This window comes from Plectropomus leopardus, chromosome 15 (assembly GCF_008729295.1).
Source record: "Plectropomus leopardus isolate mb chromosome 15, YSFRI_Pleo_2.0, whole genome shotgun sequence".
NCBI lineage: Eukaryota > Metazoa > Chordata > Actinopteri > Perciformes > Serranidae > Plectropomus > Plectropomus leopardus.
Window position 1 is genome coordinate 15591899 of NC_056477.1, and position 20928 is coordinate 15612826.

Sequence of the window (20928 nt, forward strand, 5' to 3'; positions counted from 1 at the left end):
CCATTGCTAATGGGCCAGAATATGGAGAAAGGGAGAGACGGGGGAGATAAAACTGCTCCGGTAGGGAAGCTGATATTTTCCATATGAGCCAAAGTATGATCATGAAAAAAGGAAGCTAAAAAAAGAGGAGGCTTTGTGCAAAATTTGGACTGTGTGTGTGCGTGAAAGGGAATATTTCAACTGCCATTGTTGCCTAAGGAGGGATCCCCAATCCTCTGCCACACTGCCTTCATGATCAAAGCAGAAAGGCACATACGCATATACATGCACGCACACACACAAACACACCCTTATCATCCCTTGGGCCCTTGGGAGTGAAGCTTTGGCAGGGTCTGATGAACTGTAGCATTGTTACGGGTGACTGCAGGTGTCCAGCACTTTCTCTCCTCTGGCCTCTCCGCTGTCTCAAATGTTGTGACAAATTCCTTTAAAAGGTAAGCGAGGTCATAAAATCTTCTTACAAACACTTCAGAGAGCTGCAACCGCAACTTAAGAGGCACACACATACACACACACACACACACCTTCAGTGCACACCCAGCATGAGTGCAAATGCTAAGACACACCTGCAGTTTACACACACGGCCTGAGAACAGAGTTGTCTGTCAGTGGTGTGGAAGCGCTGCGGACCAGATTCCTTCCGTGCGTGTGTTCGTGTGCCGAGGCAACACAGGTGCAGTCAGGGACACTGAGGAAGAAACAGGCCCTCTGCCCTTTGAACTTGATCTTGAAAAGAAAGCTGTCTTCCCTTCCTGTCAAGGAGGCTTAACTGCTATGCCTCCGAGCTCCAGTCAGCACAAACTGGTCGGGTTAAAACTGTGAGCCATTCATTTATTTGAAAGCATTCACACGAATTCAAAAGTTTTCATTACACATTTGTCTGAAATAACTTGAGTGACAGGTATTATTAGCAGTGATAGTGAGGACATGTGTGATGTTGATAATTTATTTATTTTTTTTTATGTTTTCGGTACATATTGTGCATCTGTTTGGCAGCAGGATAATGCAAAATTTTATGGCCCAGTGACACTTGGTGGAAGGGTGTACATGGGTGAAAAAGGCATTTGGCCTTATGGTGGAATATATGCTAGACATCTAAAATTCAGTAGATGGTGATAAAGTTCAGTAGTATAACAAACATAGCCAGTAATAGAAATAAAATAGTGGTGGGGGAAAAATCTGTAGAGTTGCAATATTTTTTGTGGCAATATTGTATCAATACACAGATCCCAGCTATCAGTTTTTCAAAGAATTGTAGATAATATTAACATTGCAAACCCAAATAAACTTTTGGTAACATACAAGAATGACACAACTAATTGCTCTTTTAGTCCAATAGTTACATTTTACTACAATAAAAATGACTGAAGTGAGAGGAACAGCTTGAAAACTTTAACACATGAAGTTTTCCTTTGGGGACATGATTTGAATTTGAAAAAAGGTAATAAATCACAATATGTGTTATCGCAATACTCAGCGTATTTCAGAATGTTTAAGATCCCAGTATTGTTGTATCCTGATTTATGTATCGTGATTATATAGTATTGTGGGGCCTCTGGTGATTATTGCTTCTAAAATTATGACTCCATATCACAGTAAACATTCACATGTGTCAGTAACCCTCCAGGGAAGCCTCACATGTAGTTGCTTCGTAGAGAAAGCTTGAGGACAGCACAAATGTAACAACACTTTATTCTCATACAAAGGTGTGGCTCTGGATATGTAAATACACACACATCATGCAACTAACTATGCTCTTATCCAAATGTAAATTGACTGGAATAAACTCCGCCAGAAATATTAAAGGAAAATGTTTGGACTTCACAAGAAAAAGTAATTATGCTGACAACATTATAGAAGTCTATTATAAATACACAGCTGATGGGGAGGCGTCAGCTGTACAAAACCATAGTTTGACACCATTCTAATAGTTTTGGAAATGTATATATACAGATTCAGACATATTCAGTTGTTGCTATTGCAGATTTGCATATCACAGAGGACTGGAATATCGGCCTTTACTTTCATTAGAATTCATTTCATTTTTGCTCTGCAGAGTCTCTGACAGTCCAGGTGGAGACTGTAAATTTGTTGTCAACACACAACCAAAGATATTTTTGCTGCATACCACTTAAGGGAGCATCGGTCCAATTTACATATTATCCCTTAATGTGTATCCGGTGGACTTCGGGCTTGTTTGTGTGTTTTCAGACCTCCGACGGAACGTTGGTTCAAGGTTAGGACACATTTTTTGCTCTGAGCCTCCGTCCTAACTCTATAGCCTTTTGAAGTACATTCCTCTTGCTGTTCGGCTGTTGGTTTGGTCTAAAGATGGGGCTTGATAGACTACGAACATGGCACAGATGATTAAAATTATTATACAGATAAAAGACAAAAAGACAGAAAGGTTTTAAACTTCCGAGTGAAAGGTAGCTTTAATTGGGGTTGTGATGATAAGACAACAAGCTGGCCTCACAAAAGAAACTTTGGATACTCTCTCAGCGAGGATGAGAGTCCTCCTTGTTGGAGGTGTGGAGAGAGAGACCAGGGAGAGGAGAGGGAGGAGGGAAGCTTGAGAGGCCGTAAGTGGGCCTGAGTAGTTCCTTTATCAGCCCACTGATAGGAGTCGTCTCTCTGTGTGTCAGAGCTGCTCAATGCTCTCCTTGTCTCTGCTTATCACCGCTAATTAAAACATTTGGATTCCTCCAGCCGGCTCTGGAGGAGTGTGTGTCCGTCTGAGCATGTGTGTGGGAGACATGAGAGTGGAGAGGAGTCAGAGGAAGGAAATGTTGCAGCTTGGAAGACTTCCTGTCCATCTATGGACAGAGGAGCTCAACACATACTCACGCTCAAACAGGGATAGATGTACTGTTACAGACAACCTTTTGTGTTTCTGGTTTTGTTACATGTATTTACTGATATTTTTTATAATTTATGTTTTAGCAAAAGTTCTGGAAAAAATCTGCAAAAATATAAACTGCATGATCAAGAAATACAGAGAACATTGGGATTTTTGATTATATTGTGTGTTTAGCCACCTGGTACTGTTTTCATCTTGTTAGTTTATGTTTGTGTGTGTGATCACAGTGAAATGTGTCCTGAAGGGACCTATTATAGCAGGAACTATGGCAGAAGCCATTTTGAGTACTTTGCCAGGTATATGTCTGTTTGTCTGTGGTAAGATTTTGTCAACACAGTAGCGTCGCAACTGTGCAAGACTAAGTCACGAAACCTTACAGGTGTGTAGTTGAGATCAAAATGAGGGCAGAGGTTGAAGTTTGGTGTGGTCCGAGCAACAGGGCCAGAAGTTGGGGGTGGGGAAGGGGCCATTCTCACTTTACCTCCCCCCCGGCCCAAATTAGTTTTAAGATGTGGATCACTAAATCGTGGCTGGAGTGATCCCATTGCAAGATGGTCCCTAGTTTTTTGTCATACTTTCCACATTAGCTTTACCTTTGTGCTTTTTGTTAATCTGCCAAACTCTCGTGGACACACGACATGCAGAGATAAACAGACACCGTGTGGAGTGGACCTGTACTATCTCCTTCAAGCGAGCCTTTTTTTTTTTTTTAAGTTCTGGGTGGGCTCATATTTCTATTCTTTCTAATCCTCCCTATAACCTCTGCTCCTGCTCTGACAAACACAGAGCTGAGATCACTTCTTTACAGGCACATTGCTCTGGCCACTGGGCCGCAGTTACTGTTGGGTGCTCCACTCTGCTCAGACTGAAATAAATTACCTACCTTATGACATACCTTAAAGGAGCAGTGAGTAGGATTTAGTGGGATCTAGTGTTGAGGATTGCAAATTGAAACCAGCTGAAAGTTCTCCCATGTGCCTAACGTTAACTTCCAGTTAGGATTCCTTGAGCGTTCATTGTACAGGCGGTTCTTACTCGGAGCCGAATTATCTGCAGAAGTCTCCTTCTCTCCACAACAAATGGACCTTGTGATTAAAATTAATAAAAGCACTGAACAAAGCGGTTTCATGTTACAAGTCAGAGTTTCTCCATTGCTGTTTGGCTTTTGCTAATATGTGCCTACCTTTTTTCTCTAAAACCTTAAGATCCAAATGTTTGGTAGGTTTTTGCCAGGAGCAGCATTATCTGCAGAGGCCTCCTCCTTTCAGAAAATAAACCAGGCGATTTAAAGCAGTAAAACACCAAATAATGTTGTTTTTTTCAAGTGTTCTTCCGATGCTGTTCAGATTTTTGCAGAGGGTCTGCAAACCATGGTGGCTGATGCAAAAAAAGTAAATGTCTAGAGCCGTGTTTGGTTTGTCCATTCTGGGCTACTGTAGAAACATCGTGATCCGCCATGGCAGACTCTGTGGATGAGGGTCTAGATAAAAACGGCTCATTCTAAGATAACAAAAGCATGAAAATTCTTATTTTTAAGTGATTATTAACGAATGCAATATCTGCCAATATATCCCCTAAAATCAAACAAACTGGTACAAAAAATTGTCCTTTCTGCAGCAGCCATGGGTTTGCTTCCAGCTCGTGGCCCTTTGCTGCATGTCATCCCCTCTCTCCCCCTTTCATGTAAGCATGAACGGGGGAGAGAGGGAATGTCATGTCAAATAAAGGCAAAAAAGACAAAAAACAGATTTAATTCTGGCAACTGGTACACTGCAGCATGATCACACAAGAGCGATGTTACCCATCAGAACAATGCGGGCTAATCATACAGATTCGGTTCAAATTGTGCACAAAGGTGTGATATCTAATTCCTTTTAGTGGGTGCTGATGCGGTTGGTATGATGGATGTGTCTTCCCCAGGGGGAGTTGATGTCTTGTAGTTTTACTGTAAATGTTTACATTCCTACATGCACTGATGCTATCTGCTAATAGTTTCTGGAACAAGCCTGAGGAGTCCTCTGGGTGGGATTGTTTGCTGTGTGTGTGTGTGTGTGTGTGTGTGTGTGTGTGTGTGTGTGTGTGTGTGTGTGTGTGTGTGTGTGTGTGTGTGTGTGTGTGTGTGTGAGAGAGAGAGAGGGAGAGAGAGAGACACCAGGTCAAAGGGAAGTAGATCTGTCTTTAAACAGAGGTATTAACCATGACCTCTCAACTTCCTGAGTCCTGCCCCTGTGTCTGCTGAGGGCCAATACATTAGGAGCCGCATACACAGATTGCTGCTCCATATTTTTCCCAAAGCAAAATATTTAGCAGTCGTTATAATCGTTTCTGTCAGTGAAATCATCAACTGGCAGGGTATGAATCATAACATGGAAGCCTTCCCTTGTGCTGCTTTTGCGTGAGCTCTAAATCCGTTCATATTACTCGTCCCCCTCAAGGTGCCAGCAGCAGTTATTTGAAGATGATATTGTTTAAATCAACAAGGCCCTTGTGAAACTAATTCCTCTTACAATAGGTGCATCGGAAATGCATGAGTAATTGCCGCTCAGGAGCCCTGTGAGAATTCTCTATCAATAGATCTGTTTCTTAAAAGTCAGACAAGCGTGGATTAGGTGAGAACTGTCATTCCTGTGTTGCTCACTTTAACTCGGCCCCACCCTCAACGCATTCCTCCCAGCTGAGAAATCTACAACAAAAAGACAACAGGAAATTACCTGTTTCCACTGGCATTAATACATATAATCTACCCTTTAATGTTTTGTTAAGCTGTGGAAGCTGCTGCTGCTGATTGTTCAAAGAGGCTGAGGAACATGTTTCGTCTGTCTGGCTTCTTTCATTCTCTCTCTATGTTTTATGAGCCTATTCATTGGAAAGCACACTAATAAAGCACGACTCAAAGCGTTTACATACTTGAGCATTACGTATTTATGCGTGCAGTTATGCTTGAAGGCTCAGTGGACTACTGACTGGAACAACACACAACTTCTGAGATGTTGGAATGTAGTGAAGATGTCTGACAGAGCAAGAGGCGCAAGTATTCAGACAATCACATAGGTTTTAAACAAATCCCAACCTGTATTTGGAAGAGAAAACAAGAGAATGTTGCCATGCTCTTAGAATTGAGCAATTAAGTAGGTGAGTAGCCTTGTTGAGTTGATAACTGATTAAAAAAGAAAAACAAGTCCAGAAACATGCAAAAATAAGACCTGATTTGAAATAAACCAGAGTTATCCTCAGAGTGAAGACTGATTGAGGTCCATATAGTCATCAAAATTAGCCCCGGGTTTTGTCACTATTTTCACTTTAATCAGTGCCTTACTTAACCCAGAATAAATGTTGGCAATGAACCTTTCTGTAAACCACATGCAACATTTGTACCTTATTATGTAGCGGATGTTGAAACTTTATTTCAGCAATGCTGTTTTTAACATGTCATTATATTTAGGCACAAAAAACACTTTATGTTTAGGAAAAGATTAATGTCTGCCTTTTAAATACCCGGTTTTGGTGTTTGGCAATCTTGCCGATGTCTTGTTAAAAGACAGTGTTTTGGTGGCACAATAATCCCTGGAAATACTGAGATGTCTCTCCGCTGTTGTAAAAGCTGCCAATGTTTGTCTAAGAAAACCACCAGTTTTGGTGCCATGTTTGCTGCTGGAAATGCTGACATGTCTCACAAAAAAAGAAAAAACCCAGACATGCTGTTGATGTATGGCTAAAACAATACCCAGCCTCTGTGGCACATTTGTCACTGGAAATGCGGCTGATGTCTAGTTAAGAATCACCCAGAGATGTTACCAATGTCTTGCTAAAAACACCCAGTTTTGATGGCCCGTTTGCCACTGAAGATGCTGCCGATTTCTTGCTAGATTTGGCAGCAAATTCGCTTGACAGCCTTCTCGCATTGCCATGCCATCCAACTCCCAATGATAAAGTCAGTTTATTTACATGCAATCAAAATTGTGTCACTTTAGAAATGCTGATATGATGCATATGTAACTTACAAATGTAACATGTCCTTAGTTTTCATAAATGTACAAAGCCAACGTTTTCCTCTGGCAGGCTGGGCGGGCCTTACTTGTTCTAAATGGAAATTTACATGAGTGACATCACTGGGTTCAGGAAAAGGAAAAAAAATCCTATCTAGTCACGGTAGGCAGCAATGACTAAAGCAACTGTTCACCAGCACAATGAGACTAATCAGAGCACATAGAAAGAGGCATACCTCAGAGCCACAGTCCAATACAGTACCTTCCCTGCTGCATAGTCTTAGTCGTCACAGTCCTGAATAGCAACACCCTGTGTAAATGAAAATAATTAGACTTAATGGTGCCCTGGTGATTTCCAGTTGGGCACTCAAAAGGAGGATTGTGTGTATTATTCCTCCCTCACAGAAACCTGTTGTGTCAACCACTTAGCAAAGCTTGAAGTGGTGTTTTGATATAAGAGATAAATGAGGTTTGGGCTGGTGCCAGCAGATGGCACAAAGTGATCCTCTCTGCAAAAGCAGCTTGTCATTAAAAAGGGGAGCTGAAGTAGCTATTTTACAACACAGATCTTCAATGTCTTTAGTGTTGCAATGTTGTTACAATAGTATTTGTTTGGTTTATATAGACGTGCTACTGTCATATCATTGAATACAAATATGCCAGACAGGGCATGCTGTGTGTTTTGGGTGCCCTCCCCAGCGGTCTGCAGGCTCTACTTATGCTGCACAATTTTGGCAGTAAGTACCAGCAGTGGTTAAGGACTTAGCCAAAGCACTAGTCAGCTCATTGAGGAATTATGTTGTTATTTTCCTATTGAGTGAAGATGTTGTGAATATCTTTGGAATGAGTTTTTAATCTTTTCATCTTGGGATGAGTGTGTAGTTATTTCAGTAAAGAGTGATTAATGTATGCTGTCTTGTGCAGCCCGGCTCGATGGTGCAACATCTTCACGGTCTATTGACCCTCTCTGACTCATGCAGCACACATTTGAGATGTAGGCCTACGCAGGACCCTTTGCACACATGTAAAACACACCTTTTTAAAACAGAACATTAAATAAATTAACCCTCTAAAAATTGATCCGGTTGAATTGGTAAAAATACGGCAGTTTTGTGTAGTTCTCAAATCAGTCAACGAAATAAGCTGTATGTCTTTGCATGGAACAGTACAGTAAGTTATAAGTTCATGCTGACACACAGACACGCTCTCCAAAGGGTTGCTATATAAAGAACATGTTCTTGCAGGTGTTATGTTGAGTTTCAGGATCAATAAAGATGTCCCATAAATAAAATAAATACCTACTAAAAATGTCAGAGTCTCAGCTTCTCGTACATTGAGATAAGCTACTTTCTCCCGTTGGGTTTGTATAAATTCTGGATTCCTTTCTGCTCTGTCTGGTCGCTTATTATGGACTGTTACCGGCAGTCACTGAGGAGGTAAAAACACATCAACCTATGGTCCAGTCGGGAATCATTACTGTGGACTATAGAGCAAGTAACTGATGCGGTTTACACTGTTATAGTTTATAAATAATCTGTAAATAATTTAACATTAATTATACATCATCACAGACCATCTGCAGTTATATTAAGTATTTGTATGAACTGACCAATTTCAAATCATACATGTAAGGGGACCTAACTGTAGGATATCATAGATTACCCACTAAATGCCACTTTTGAACTATCATTTCTTGATATTTTTCTCAGTATTGAGATATTCAGGGACTGTATGAAAATTACCGGGGTGGTAAGGGATATTCAGTCTTAAATTTTTCTAATTACAACACCCTCTCTAGCAATTTTAAAACTTGATTTGGAACCTGCTCTTGACTTAAAAAAAAAACAAACTCCAATAACCTTCTCCGTTATCATAAAATGTAGCTCTGTAAATTATTTTTTAATAATCCAAAGCAGACATCAAACATTAATATATCTATAAAAATAATACCTTTCACAGATTAGCAAATTAAATGCAGAAAAGTGAAAACTTACTTTTTGTTATGCAAAAGAAAGAGAAGGATGAAATGAGGTTTTTTTTGCAAAGATTGTGATGGGGAAAAATAAATCCCTGAAACACAGACTAGATTGTTGTCTCCTGCATATAGCAGAACACACATTTATGACCCACTGTGCAAAATGTGAACATAACATTGTGACTTTTTCATCAAAATCAATCCCACAAGGGAATGCTGAAATAAAAAAAATCTGATTTAAAAATAAACATTTTGTATGCTTCCTCATATCAGACCATCCTTCCCTCAGCAAAAAAAAAAAAATAATAATAAAAAAAAATAAACAAACAAAAACATAATGTACACCTTTTTCTAACCCTTTCCAAAACTGAATACAGTCCCTTAGTAATTTTGTCTTCAAATGTAATGAAATGGATAGAATATAAGATTCTGAAAAAAAAACTTCCTGGGAGATCAGGAACAGAACTTTGAATAAGTCAACAACATTTAGTCTTTAAATTATTTTTTTCTTACAAATCATTACAAAGTAATAACCACACTTAAATCTGAGTCTATTTAAAACATTAATTTAAATAATGTTATCAATTGACAGTCATTTAAGAACTTTGTAATGCCTCCTGTATGCCCACTAATCTTCACTGCAGGATTACAGCCAGTGCTTTTTAATTGTTATTATTTCAACTTCCTTGATTATATCAATTTGCAGAATATCTCTAAATTTAGTGGTGAGAGATACTACATTTTCTGAACCCCAAATCAGAGGCCAAAATGCTAAACTGGCTTGTTGTAAGACAAACAACAACTGTCAAAACCTGCACATCCATCCAATGCATGAGGCTGCCAACAGCTTGAGTTGGGACAAACAATGTCCATGTGTTCTCTGAATGAGCGGAGGGCTTCAGAGCATCCCTCCACAGGACATGCTGTTGATGCTCCAGGGCTGGCAGTAGTAGTGCAGGCAGGGGTGGTACTGGTAGGTCTGGTGATAAAGTGGCACAGTCATTGGGATGTGTACTCCATCCGCCTGATGGTACTGCTTCTGATTGTCCCTCACCAGCACTTTTACCGCGACTTTCTTTGGCGAGCTGCACGTCGCCAACTCGGCCGCAATCTGCCGCCGCTTGGTTTTATATCTCCGGTTCTGGAACCAGATTTTCACCTGGGTCTCTGTGAGTTTCAGCGTCTCTGCCAAATCGGCCCGTTCGGGCCCTGAGAGATACCGCTGCGTGCTGAACCGGCGCTCGAGCTCATAGACCTGCGCGTGAGAGAAGGCCGCCCGGGAGCGCTTCTTCGCACCGGGCCTGCACCGCTGCACATCGGACGGGCAGCTGAGCGTCTCCCCGCTGTGGTGACATTCCTGCTCCTCTGCCTTCGCCTCTTCTTTCTGTCGTTTATCCTGCTCCTCACTGTGTGGCTGCCGGTCTGCAGCGACTAGGAAAGAAATCATGTGTCGACAATTAGTGTGTTTTCCCTGTCATTGTGGTGAAAAGCATAGGGAGCTGCTGGCTGAGAGTTCACTACAACAAGGTGCAGGTGTTGGCCAATATGAGACTCTCCTCTCTCCTATCCCATGTAAGTCGGAAAGTCAGAGAATAATGGAATAAATAAAGCTTTTAGATGGCGATTATATTATTATTAAATCCCACAGATTCTACAACACAGCATTTTGGTTTCATTGTCCCCAGCAATGCCTTCCTTTCTCAGATATTTACGTCTGACGAGGCAAAATAATTCATGGTTATTTATCTATTAAATGACCTTTTCCTGCCATACAGTAAATGGTAACTTGGCTCCAAGAAATGTGTATTTTAGTGGGAAAATTTAAATAATGTAATCATTGTAAATTCTGCTGATAAATTTCATCACATAATTTGACAATCAAATATTTTATCTCAAAAAGATGAGACATTCATACCATTCAAGTGAGATAAATTCATCTTGTTTCTTTTTTCCCCTCAGTTTCGTGACTTCATCTGTCTTATTTTAAGATGCCAGTTATTGTCTAAATGCATGGAACATCAGTATTTGGAATTCACTGTTATATTTGTCACTGCGTAAAACCTCCAGCGCCTTTACACTATGCCCTATTTCAGAATATCATATCTGCTCACCTTCTCCGAGCTCAGTCTGCTTCCTTGTTGCCTCCTCCTTCTCAGTATCAGATCGGAGATTTCCAACAGTCACACTGAGATCAGCAGGAAGTCTCTCCGGCTGGATGCGGTTCTCATCCGCGTATGGATGAGACAGTTCTGGGACTCTCGTATCATGTCCAGTGCAGATGTTGCGCTTTGGGGCGCAAGGCTCCTCTGTACTCCCGGTGTCAGGCTTCCTCCGGGAATCACGTCCGGTGAGGATGTCTTTGATGGAAAAGGACGAAAAACTTAATGTCATGATTAAAATAAAAGCACGGATATTTCCTCGCGCGCGTATGCGATTTATTTGGAGGCATCAAGAGATCAGCCGCTCGAAAGTCCTCACTGATTCGATCTTTTCTCCGCTCTCTTTAATTGTGCTAATTTAATTGTGGCGATCTAAGTCCAGTCTGCTAATGAACAGCCAAAATCAGGAGCTGTCAAGTCTTTTACGATATTCTCAGCAGCAGCTCCTGTTAACCTTTGATAGGCTGTTTCCTCTGCCTGGTTCCTCCTCCGCACCGCCCAGCTCCACGCGGCGCTCTGCGCTCTACTTCAGGGCGATCGACACTGATTTTGTAGACGAGATATTTCACTTTGGTTGGAGGTGATTTTAACTAGCGTATGTTATGAACACAATAAAATAAAAGGGCCAATAGTTCCATAATTATAAGAGCGCTTAAAAGTATGTAAAGACGAGGAGAGTAATTGGACCCTGTTGGATCATTTAATCATCGCTCATTTTGGACATGAGTTTAACACCCAGAGATGACGTTGTGAGCTATTCTTGCAAACTTGAGCTGTTTCAGCAACTGTGAGTTTACAAATTATTAATTTTATGGAAACTGTAGTAAGAAAATGTGATGCGTAAAGTTTGCTAAACGTGCGATAAACGCAGCTCGACGCAGGCTTCCACATATGTTAACATGATCTTAAATCATTTCACAACACTGCAGCCCACCTTCACATACGCGGAACTATTATTATACAAATTCCATTTTAGCCTCCAGTGCTTTGACAAACCATTCACAATTTGTACTACACATTTTGTAATCTGAACAGAATCAACATGTAATTCTTTATAATTGTGAATGTTATCAATTGTTTCATGCACAAAACTGTGGATTATTTTTAATCTTGGAGTTGTGACGTTTTTAATGTAGTAGCCTGGGCTTTTGGAAGCTATGAAATCCTTAAGCCATATTTGTTATAAAAAAACAAAACATGACACTAAATGACAATGACCAGAGTAATGTGAGGAGAGGACCTCCATCCTTGTCTCAGTCAGGTGTATAGCGCCGCCTTGTGGTCATGATGCATGGTGCTCAGAGAGGCGCGTAGTAAGAAAAGATGGCAAATGCGCACACCCCCCTCTCTCTCACACTCACACGCGTTACACAATCAGCAGGTTTAGCCTTCATTGAGGAGACGCGATGACAGATGCGGTGATCTGCCTCCTCCGTGTTGTTTTGTTTTCTTCCACCGACTAAACAGAGAAATCTCTCAGTTTGCAACAGAGCGCAAATCAGCAGGGTGTCACAACATGTCCGAGTGGGAAACTTAGAAGTTCTGGCGCACCAGCGCTTAGCATGTGGTCAAACCATGACATGTTGACACCACAGACAACGTTTTAATTCGGCAAAACATTTGGGAATTTAGATAATTATTTGATAGTATTCTTGCTATAAAAATGTTGGGTTTTTTGCAGTTGATATAAGTGAATGAAGCAGCAATGGAATCATTTACTGGCTTATAGTTAAAACCAACACTCATATGTTTGTTTTTTTGTCTCTTTGTGAGTAGGCATATTTGAAACTTTACATTCACTTAATCTCAAGAGCAGTAACTGAAAATATATATTAAGTGCTTTTGATCACATGAGAGGATAACTGAATTTCTATTATGTACAAAGGAAATCATGTTTAAATGTGACTCTTGTCTTCCGTCCAAGTCAAGCCAATGTTATAGAGCAAAACCACGTTTGTCTTAGAGGTTTTTGCGATCTGGACAACAGGCATACTTTCTATCATTAAGCCACTTTAGGTTCATTTTAAATTTGACTTTAAGTCTAATTAAAAATCCACGTTGTCTAACCTTCCAATGTCCTAATATATGTTCAATTTGTATCATTTGGCTGCAGTCCTAAAAACGTCTCCTCCTTTCCATCTGATGCCATGTTTGCAGCTGGGACGACACTTGAAAGTCAGGAGATCCAACTTCTCCTCGCACTTTTCGTTCTCTATATTTGGGCGCTGGTTCCTTTGTGAGCTCCTTGAGTGGTTGCCATTGGAGACTTTGTTTTGGGAAACTCCACGCCTCGCGCTGCGATGATCCGAGCTGCTATCTTTGGAAGCGCGAGATAGCGATCGCAGCGCCTGTCAGAGCAGCCGTGGCCAGGCCGCGTCCTCAGGCATCGCCGTCCTGTCGCCAGCTCTATTTACACTAGTGACTGTGCAGCACTTAGAGCTGACACCAGGTATGTCCTACCGGCAGTGCGGTAGCCAGGGGAAGTGGCCAGTGAGGCTATCAGAGGAGACAAACACTCTGTTTACGTTGCCATTCATCTCCATTAATAGTGTCCGTGGAGCCTGAGGTGAAGGTGTTTGTCCATCATCTCCAATTAACGGCGTGTGTGTGTGTGTGTGTGTGTGTGTGTGTGTGTGTGCGCGCGCGCGCGCGTGTGCGTGTGTGCGTGTGTCCGTCCGTCCGTCCTCGAGTGCGAGTCAGTGAAGATATGGGTAATTATTTTATGATTCTGACATAATAAAATAATTATAAATGACTGTTTCATTAAACCATTATAATAATAATAATAATTATTATTATTATCTGTGGTAAACATTTTCTAAAATACATTCGGAATTATCTTTTAGTCATAATTCAACAAAGAGACATTTTTCAACAATATTTATCATCTGAAGCTCTGTGAGTTTATTCGCTCTGTGGGTCCTGAGGATGCTGGCTGTCTGGTTAATGTCCATCTCTGTCTGAATCCTGACCGGACATCAGCTCGCCTCTAAATTTTCTCTGTTTCTGGTTCTTGTCTCAGACCAAAGTCTACCACAAGCTTTCTCACAGGAAAAAAAAGCTTGCTTGGCTTGAGAAACGATTTTAGACGATGAGAAACTACACTATTTGTTCTATAAATAACATTAATTGATTGAAATGTCCCATAAACTTCCAAACAACATATTAAAACACACACAAAGCACAGAAAAACACGGTCACTTGTGTCATTGTGGGTTTTTTTTTTTTTACCTTTTAATTTCATCTTCACTGATAATTTTCTTTATTGTAACTTGAGCGTAAAAACAACCCTAATAACGTAAAAGAGGGTTTGCATAAATTCATATTGGCTGTCGTTCATTTACGTTTTAAAGTAAAAACAAAGTCTGTTGGCCAAAAGAAAAAAATAACACTTTTACAAAAACAAACGTAATAACAACCCCTAAATATAATACTATCAAGACTGCATTATCCAGCAATTGTCATCCACTTTGGTTTTTTCTTGCAACGAATTTTGGAGATCGACTTGAATGGACCTATGCCAGTATTCAATTCATTGTGGATTATCCGTCTAAAGAAAACATCCATATAAAATCATTTTATTTTTGTTGCACATTACATCAAATTTGAATAACAATAGGTCGTTTTACGCACAATGTTTGCTTAAAGGCAACATTTATTTCGACAATCAAATATCCAACAGCAGGTTTAATACGTTTCTTAACATCGTGGCTCAGAGAAAAAGGCGCATACTGTATGGTTTCTGTCTCAGTCAGTGGGTGTGAGTTTCCTCACAGGCCTGCCTTGAGTTACATCCTGCTGGCCTCTACTTTCTGTAATGTGTTACAGAGTTTTTAATTGTGCTTTGGTTGCATTAGCAGATCAGCTTTACATGCTCGAGTCCAAACCCCCATCCCAGAGAAGTCTCTCCTAACTGTGCGTAAAGACTGCGCTACCATGCCCGGATGCCCTGCAGAGCTCCCTGACAGGGTGTAACAACGGGTCCTTGGGGTGCCTGGCTTTGCGTCTGTGCGCCGAGGTTTCCCAAATTCATGTTCATAAAAGCGTTAGCAGTGGTGTTGCTGGGCGGCAGAGCAGGCAGACTAGAATAAGTACAGGAGTAAGTGTTGCTATACACCGAGTTGTTGTAGCTGTAAGCTGGATAGCCGTTGTAGCTGTACGGGTTCGGAGCTCCGACTGTGTAAGAAGTGTTGTAGTTCTGGGATCCAGCCAGACAAGGTCTCCCGTCCCGGACCAGCACCGGCACAGCCACCCTCCTGGGAGGCGGCGGTGGGTGGTGGTGGTGATGGTGATGACCTGCCATCTCCAGAGTCTTGTCCTGCCGCTGCCTCTTGCATTTGTACCTCCTGTTCTGGAACCAGATCTTGACCTGGGTGGAGGTGAGCTTCAGGGAGCTGGCCAGGTGCTCTCTCTCTGGAGCGGACAGGTAGCGCTGCTGCTTGAAGCGCCGCTCCAGCTCAAAGACCTGAGCCTGCGAGAAGAGGACCCGGGGTTTCCTCCTGGTCCTCTGCTGCTTGGTGGCGGGTTTCTCAGAGTCTTGATCCTCACAGTCACCCCCCAACGCACCGCAGCTCTCTGCGTGGAGAAGAAACATTTAACTAAGCTAAAACAAGACGTGGTAATTATGCACTATTTAAAATATTTATTCAACACTCCATAATTTCCAAAACTCATCACACCGTTATCCACATTAATTGTCTTAATCTAAAAAGCTTGATTTTTAAGCAAAACCGTGTTTCCATATTAAATAATTTCGACGCGGGTTTTTAAAATGTTTTCCCTATGATTTGCATTAGTTTTTCCACAACTAATTAGATAAAAAAACAATAACAATAACAACAACAACATTAATAATAATAATAATAATAATAATAATGATAACAATAATGTAAAATTTGGCCTACTTAAAAAGAAATTGCTTCAACATTTTATTTTTATTTTGAAATAAATGACAAAATGCTTCGATGAAAGCTAAATAGAGGGAAGTTTAGATAAAATAGTTTTCAATTCATTCGAGACCTTAAACAAACCAAGTTTTAAATCTTGAAAAATTAAAGTTGAAGTTTTTTTTATCCCAATATTTCTGTTGATTTCTGTGATAATTAAATACACATTCATTTGGCTAAATTTAAAAAATGTGTTCATGGATCGTGATTTGGATTGTCAAAAATACATTAATCAGTACACATGTAAACAACATTTAAATACCTGCAAGTAGCTGGCAGTGAATGAATAGCATGGAGCAGCTGTGCAAGGTGTGGCACTTGCTATATATAGTATGTATATACAATTACAAAAATAAAGCAATTAAACACCTAGATTTTTTAAAATTATCATTTATTTTATATTATTAGCAGCACTCAGGTGGAGGGCATATTTCCCTTGTAGGCAATTTGTAATCGTTTCTACATGAATAATCAAATAATATGTTGAACGTTGGCTTTAATTATTTCTCAAAAGTAAATAAATAAATAAAGTCACCTTAGATGTGATGTTTTTTTGCAAGACAGGCAAATTGTTAGGTTTAATGAAATTTTGATTCTGACTCCTCTGTCAGTGCTATTGTTTATACAGTTGCCAATAAAAGCAACAACTACGACCACCACCACCATTATCATCATAATTATCATCCTCTTCCTCCTCACGCAGTTTTGGATGAAAATATTTATCATGGTACTCACTAATGTCTTGCTCCTCTTGCTCGGTGTCCAGTCGGAGCTCTGCAGAGTGATTCTCCGCCGGGTTGCCAAACATCTCTCCCGGCAGACCAGACTCCGCCAGCCGCTCCTGAACCGTCAGCGTGTTGAGATACGACATCCTCTCCTCGCTCTCCGAAAGGCCGGAGCTGATGGGACTTGAACTGTCCCTCCCGGCCAGCATGCAGGACGGCGGCGAATAAGAGCGGAGCGGTTTATTTGGGAAAGCTCCCGGTTGTGACAGCGCACCGGAGAGACCGAAGCAGGAGATGAACTGGAGCTGGTGCTGCTGAGATTGTTGCTGCAACTCTAACTTGAGAATATCCTTCACAGAGAAAGGCGTGGTGGAAGAAGTTATGAGCGGACTGGGGAGCATTATTACCACCAAGAGAGCGATGACAGATAACAAATGGTCAACAGGACCGAAATTGGTCTGATTTGTCTCCTGACGGCGCGTAAAAGAAGTAAATACCCCGTGCGTAAGCGTGAAGAATGGTCGCGCGCTGCTTGTTTTTAATGCAGACGGAGGAGGACTGGTTTTCTTTCAGCTGTGACATCCCTCTCCTTTGGCTGTCTGTGGCTGCGGGGCTGAGAGAGAAAGAGAGAGGTCGATCCTGTTTGGTTGGCTGAATTCAGTTATCTAGAGAAAGAGCTGGGTCAGCCAAGATGCTGTCCTCTCCCTTTCAATGACGTGCTGACGCGGGGGAGGGACTGACAGCCTCTCTTTCCCTCTCTCTATGTCGGTGTATGTCAGAAAGACATATATGCCTAATTTATGAAATATTGTTAACACCATCGACTCCACTCAGCCTGTTAAAGGTGTTAAAGGTAAGGATTATTTAAAATTTATTTTCCCAACAGAATACAGTAACACCAAAACAACATCATAAAAGCCTTTTAAATTTTAATAATTGAAATGCTTTTACAACAAAATCCTCCGTTTGGTCGGATGGGTTTATCCAGAGTCTGGAACGGCATTTATTATCGTCTTGTCTGCTGAATGGCCCGACAACATCTCAGTTCTTCCCATCATCACCACGGCGCTCTTGAGATTACGCATATCTTCGTTTCCTGTCTCGGCAATCCGTGGATAAGATACTGTGCTGCAACTGTGGGAAATGAGATAAAATTGGCAACCCAGTGAGATGTGGGGAATATTTAGTGCTTTATTTATGTTTCCCTAAATTGGAGAAAATTGTAGGATTTTTTTCCACAAAAAAATGGTCACGATGATGCTTTCCCTTAGCATTATCTGAGTATTTCCGTGGATACATTTTTTAAAAGACAGTTTTCTCAATTGATACTAACCGTTTCATGTACAGCTTATGATACAAGAAAAAACAAGCTTAAATGTCGCTGCAGTAGTTTCATTTCAATATATTCTTGCTTATTAATATCGTATATAATAAGAACAACAATACAGCTACAACAACTAATAATAATAATAAAAACAATAATAATAGCAGCAGTAGTAGTAGTAGTAGTAATAGTAATAAGATTAATAATAAAGAAGAAGAAAAAGATGATGAAGATGATGATGATGATGAAGATGATGATGATGATGATGATGATGATGATAGATAGAGATAGATAGGTACTTTATTGATCCCGAGGGAAATTTAAGTAACCAGCAGCATATTAAACATACAGAATAGAATATAGACCAACAATAATAATTAATAATTATAACAAAAAACTACGGGGCCTAAGAAGTTATTCGTTAAGTGGAAACAAAGAAGATAAAAACAGATAGAAAAGAAAGAAAATCTTTACAATGTGCGTGTGATTCTAAGTCACAGACTCCAATAAGCAGATTTCAGTATTCCCAAAAAGTTTGGTCTTATTTAATGAATAATAAACAAAAACAAAATGTGTGAAATTTCTCTACCTGTGTGCCAAAAGGCAAACACGCTGAAACGGGACACCTCTCTATCTGTGGCCAAGTGCAGGCGCCAGGGTCTGAAGGCCCATTGCTCCTAAACCGTGTGGAAAGAAAAGGAGGGCATGCCGACATAATCTCATCCGCTCACCATCAACAAGGCGCTGTTTAGATTAGGGTAGCGTCTTCCCCTCTTTCTGGAGATCTGTCTTTTAAAATACTCCGTTTAAGTGGAGGAGTTGGGTAAGGAATTAGGTTTGCAGAGAGAAGAGGCGTCAGTGCGCAGAAGGCTTGTCCACTAGCAAAAAAGAAAAAAAAGAGAAAAAAAAAAGAAATGTAAATTTTAGGTGGTCAGTTCAATTTGCGCATTAGAAAAACTGCTGAAGTACTTCTCCACTTCAGCTTAAAAGGATAACCACTGGTAATTTTCGCAACGTAAACGGTGATTTTGAGCAAGTTACTTGGAATTTATGAACACTTAAGTGGAATACATTGCGTCGTAAAATACTCCAGAAGGCTGTAAATCGGCTCAATTTGTTTCCCAAATATTTACCCAGTTCTGTTTATTGAGTGCAATGATTTAAAGAGACAACAGACCAAACACAGGAATCCATGTCTGCTGAGTAATGACGAAAAAAATATTTTTTTTCTTTTAGTTTTTAGGTGCAAATTATTAGCTAAATGAGCTGGTGGAATATATTCAGTCGAAAAGCCTGCAGTATTTAAACGTATGTGTTATTATTATTTTAAGAGGCTATTATTATTCAATTGAGTTTTTACGGGCCGCTGCAGCCTTCATGTTAATTCAAAGCGTCACGGGTCAGAGATGCGGGTTTCCACGCTAATGGCGCAATTATCTTTCAACCCTAAACACGCACGCGCGCACAGCCCCGCGATTCCTCAACTGACCATCACCAGCGGTCTTCGCGTGCCACCGGCAGCCCAAAAGTGGCCAAGCAGAGAAGCGTGTTTACGGAGCGGAAGAGTCTGTTTCCTGCCTGTAACAAAACCCAGACTCCCAGAGAGTGTCAAGGAGCTGCTCGGGTGCTGAATGCGCCTCTCCAATACATCATCTTCATTTCAGAATCATCGCGATAAGCAGCCTGAGGTCAGAGGTCAGCACGGATAGACTGCAGGGCTCTCAACTCACAAAGAGACAAACATTAAATAACTAAATAAAAATCAACTTTCCGTTTCTGCTGCAGTCAAGTTTCAATCATTCCTCACAATTCAGTTTCTGGTGAGTTCTTTAAAGTTGATGTCTTGCCAGGCAGTGCTCAACATGTTTCTTCTTGCCCCCTCCTCTCCATATCAGGCGAACCTGTCCAAGCAGTGTCTTCTGTGCAGAGTGGCAGGTGTATAGTCATATCAGTGGTTGCAGGCCCACAGCACCGATCCTGTTGGAGATGTGGGGCTGAATGTTCTCTAAAGACAGCAGATCCCCGAACACAGAAGCGAAGTTTGATGACTTGGTAATGACTGCAATTATCTTTCCCCTGTGGTCTCTGCTTCTGTAAAGCCGAGAGGCGATTGGTATCTGATGGTTTTACCGCAGTGGTAAACTCTGCGTAAAGAAAGCGTCAACACCTCCAGCGTCTGTGGTTGCTCTGTACAGGCCTTGTGTAGCATACATTGTGTGTGTGTGTGTGTATTGAGAGAAGATGTGTGTTATTATGACTTGACAGAGCTTTGTAGGAGCACTTAACATCTTTCTACAAAGGAGCTGGTTGTTTACAGGTGTTACTATAACAGCCTGGATGTGTGATGAAGAACTGAAGTATGACTTATCCATTTGTCTTACAGTAAGCCAATAACAACAATAGATTGTTACATTAGGGGAAAATAGATTAGCTCAAGTGTGTCTGCTGCTTTCCATGTTGTGTGTGAGTGGGTTATCTAACACACTTAGCTTTTCCCCAGCATCTTGCATTAGGAGAGCGTGTTGCAATATGGAAGTCACGAGGCCATAAAGATTAAAGGACCTTGAAAATCTAGAAGAACGCACAATTACATGCAGAGTGTGCTTGCCTCATAATGTACTTTCCTTTTCCCTTTTATTTCATGGTCATCTGTAAGAATGGCATAGGACCAAGCTGTTGTGTGACAGTAATGGCTCAGTTCTCCGAGGTCCCGGAAGGTGAGTCTTATCAGCAGCCCACGTGATGGTGTCAGTAGCCAGGACCCAGACTATGCTATTGTGCCCCTGCCTGGGCCCGAGTGACGGATGACAGCGCCTTCTAACTGGAGGAAATGAGAAGGCCAGAGGCGAGCCCGGGGACAGATTTTAGGCAAAACCCTATTCTCACCCACTTACTTTCGGCTCCAAAAGTGGCAAATAATCAACGCAGTTGCCAGAATAAATGTTGGCATCAT

The 20928-nt window shown here is 41.1% G+C and overlaps 2 protein-coding genes across 2 annotated transcripts; both read right to left on the bottom strand.

The window, feature by feature from the left end:
• Positions 1-8644: 8644 nt before the first annotated feature.
• nkx3.3 (NK3 homeobox 3) lies at positions 8645-11369 on the bottom strand. The gene is made up of 2 exons (XM_042502725.1): positions 10933-11369; positions 8645-10252 (listed from the first exon to the last, which is right to left on the bottom strand). The coding sequence occupies exons 1-2, from the start codon at positions 11210-11212 to the stop codon at positions 9720-9722; spliced, it is 813 nt and encodes a 270-aa protein (XP_042358659.1). The 5' UTR covers positions 11213-11369; the 3' UTR covers positions 8645-9719.
• A 3162-nt stretch (positions 11370-14531) lies between these two features.
• On the bottom strand, positions 14532-17340 carry nkx2.3 (NK2 homeobox 3). The gene is made up of 2 exons (XM_042502286.1): positions 16662-17340; positions 14532-15555 (listed from the first exon to the last, which is right to left on the bottom strand). The coding sequence occupies exons 1-2, from the start codon at positions 17050-17052 to the stop codon at positions 14912-14914; spliced, it is 1035 nt and encodes a 344-aa protein (XP_042358220.1). The 5' UTR covers positions 17053-17340; the 3' UTR covers positions 14532-14911.
• Positions 17341-20928: the final 3588 nt, after the last annotated feature.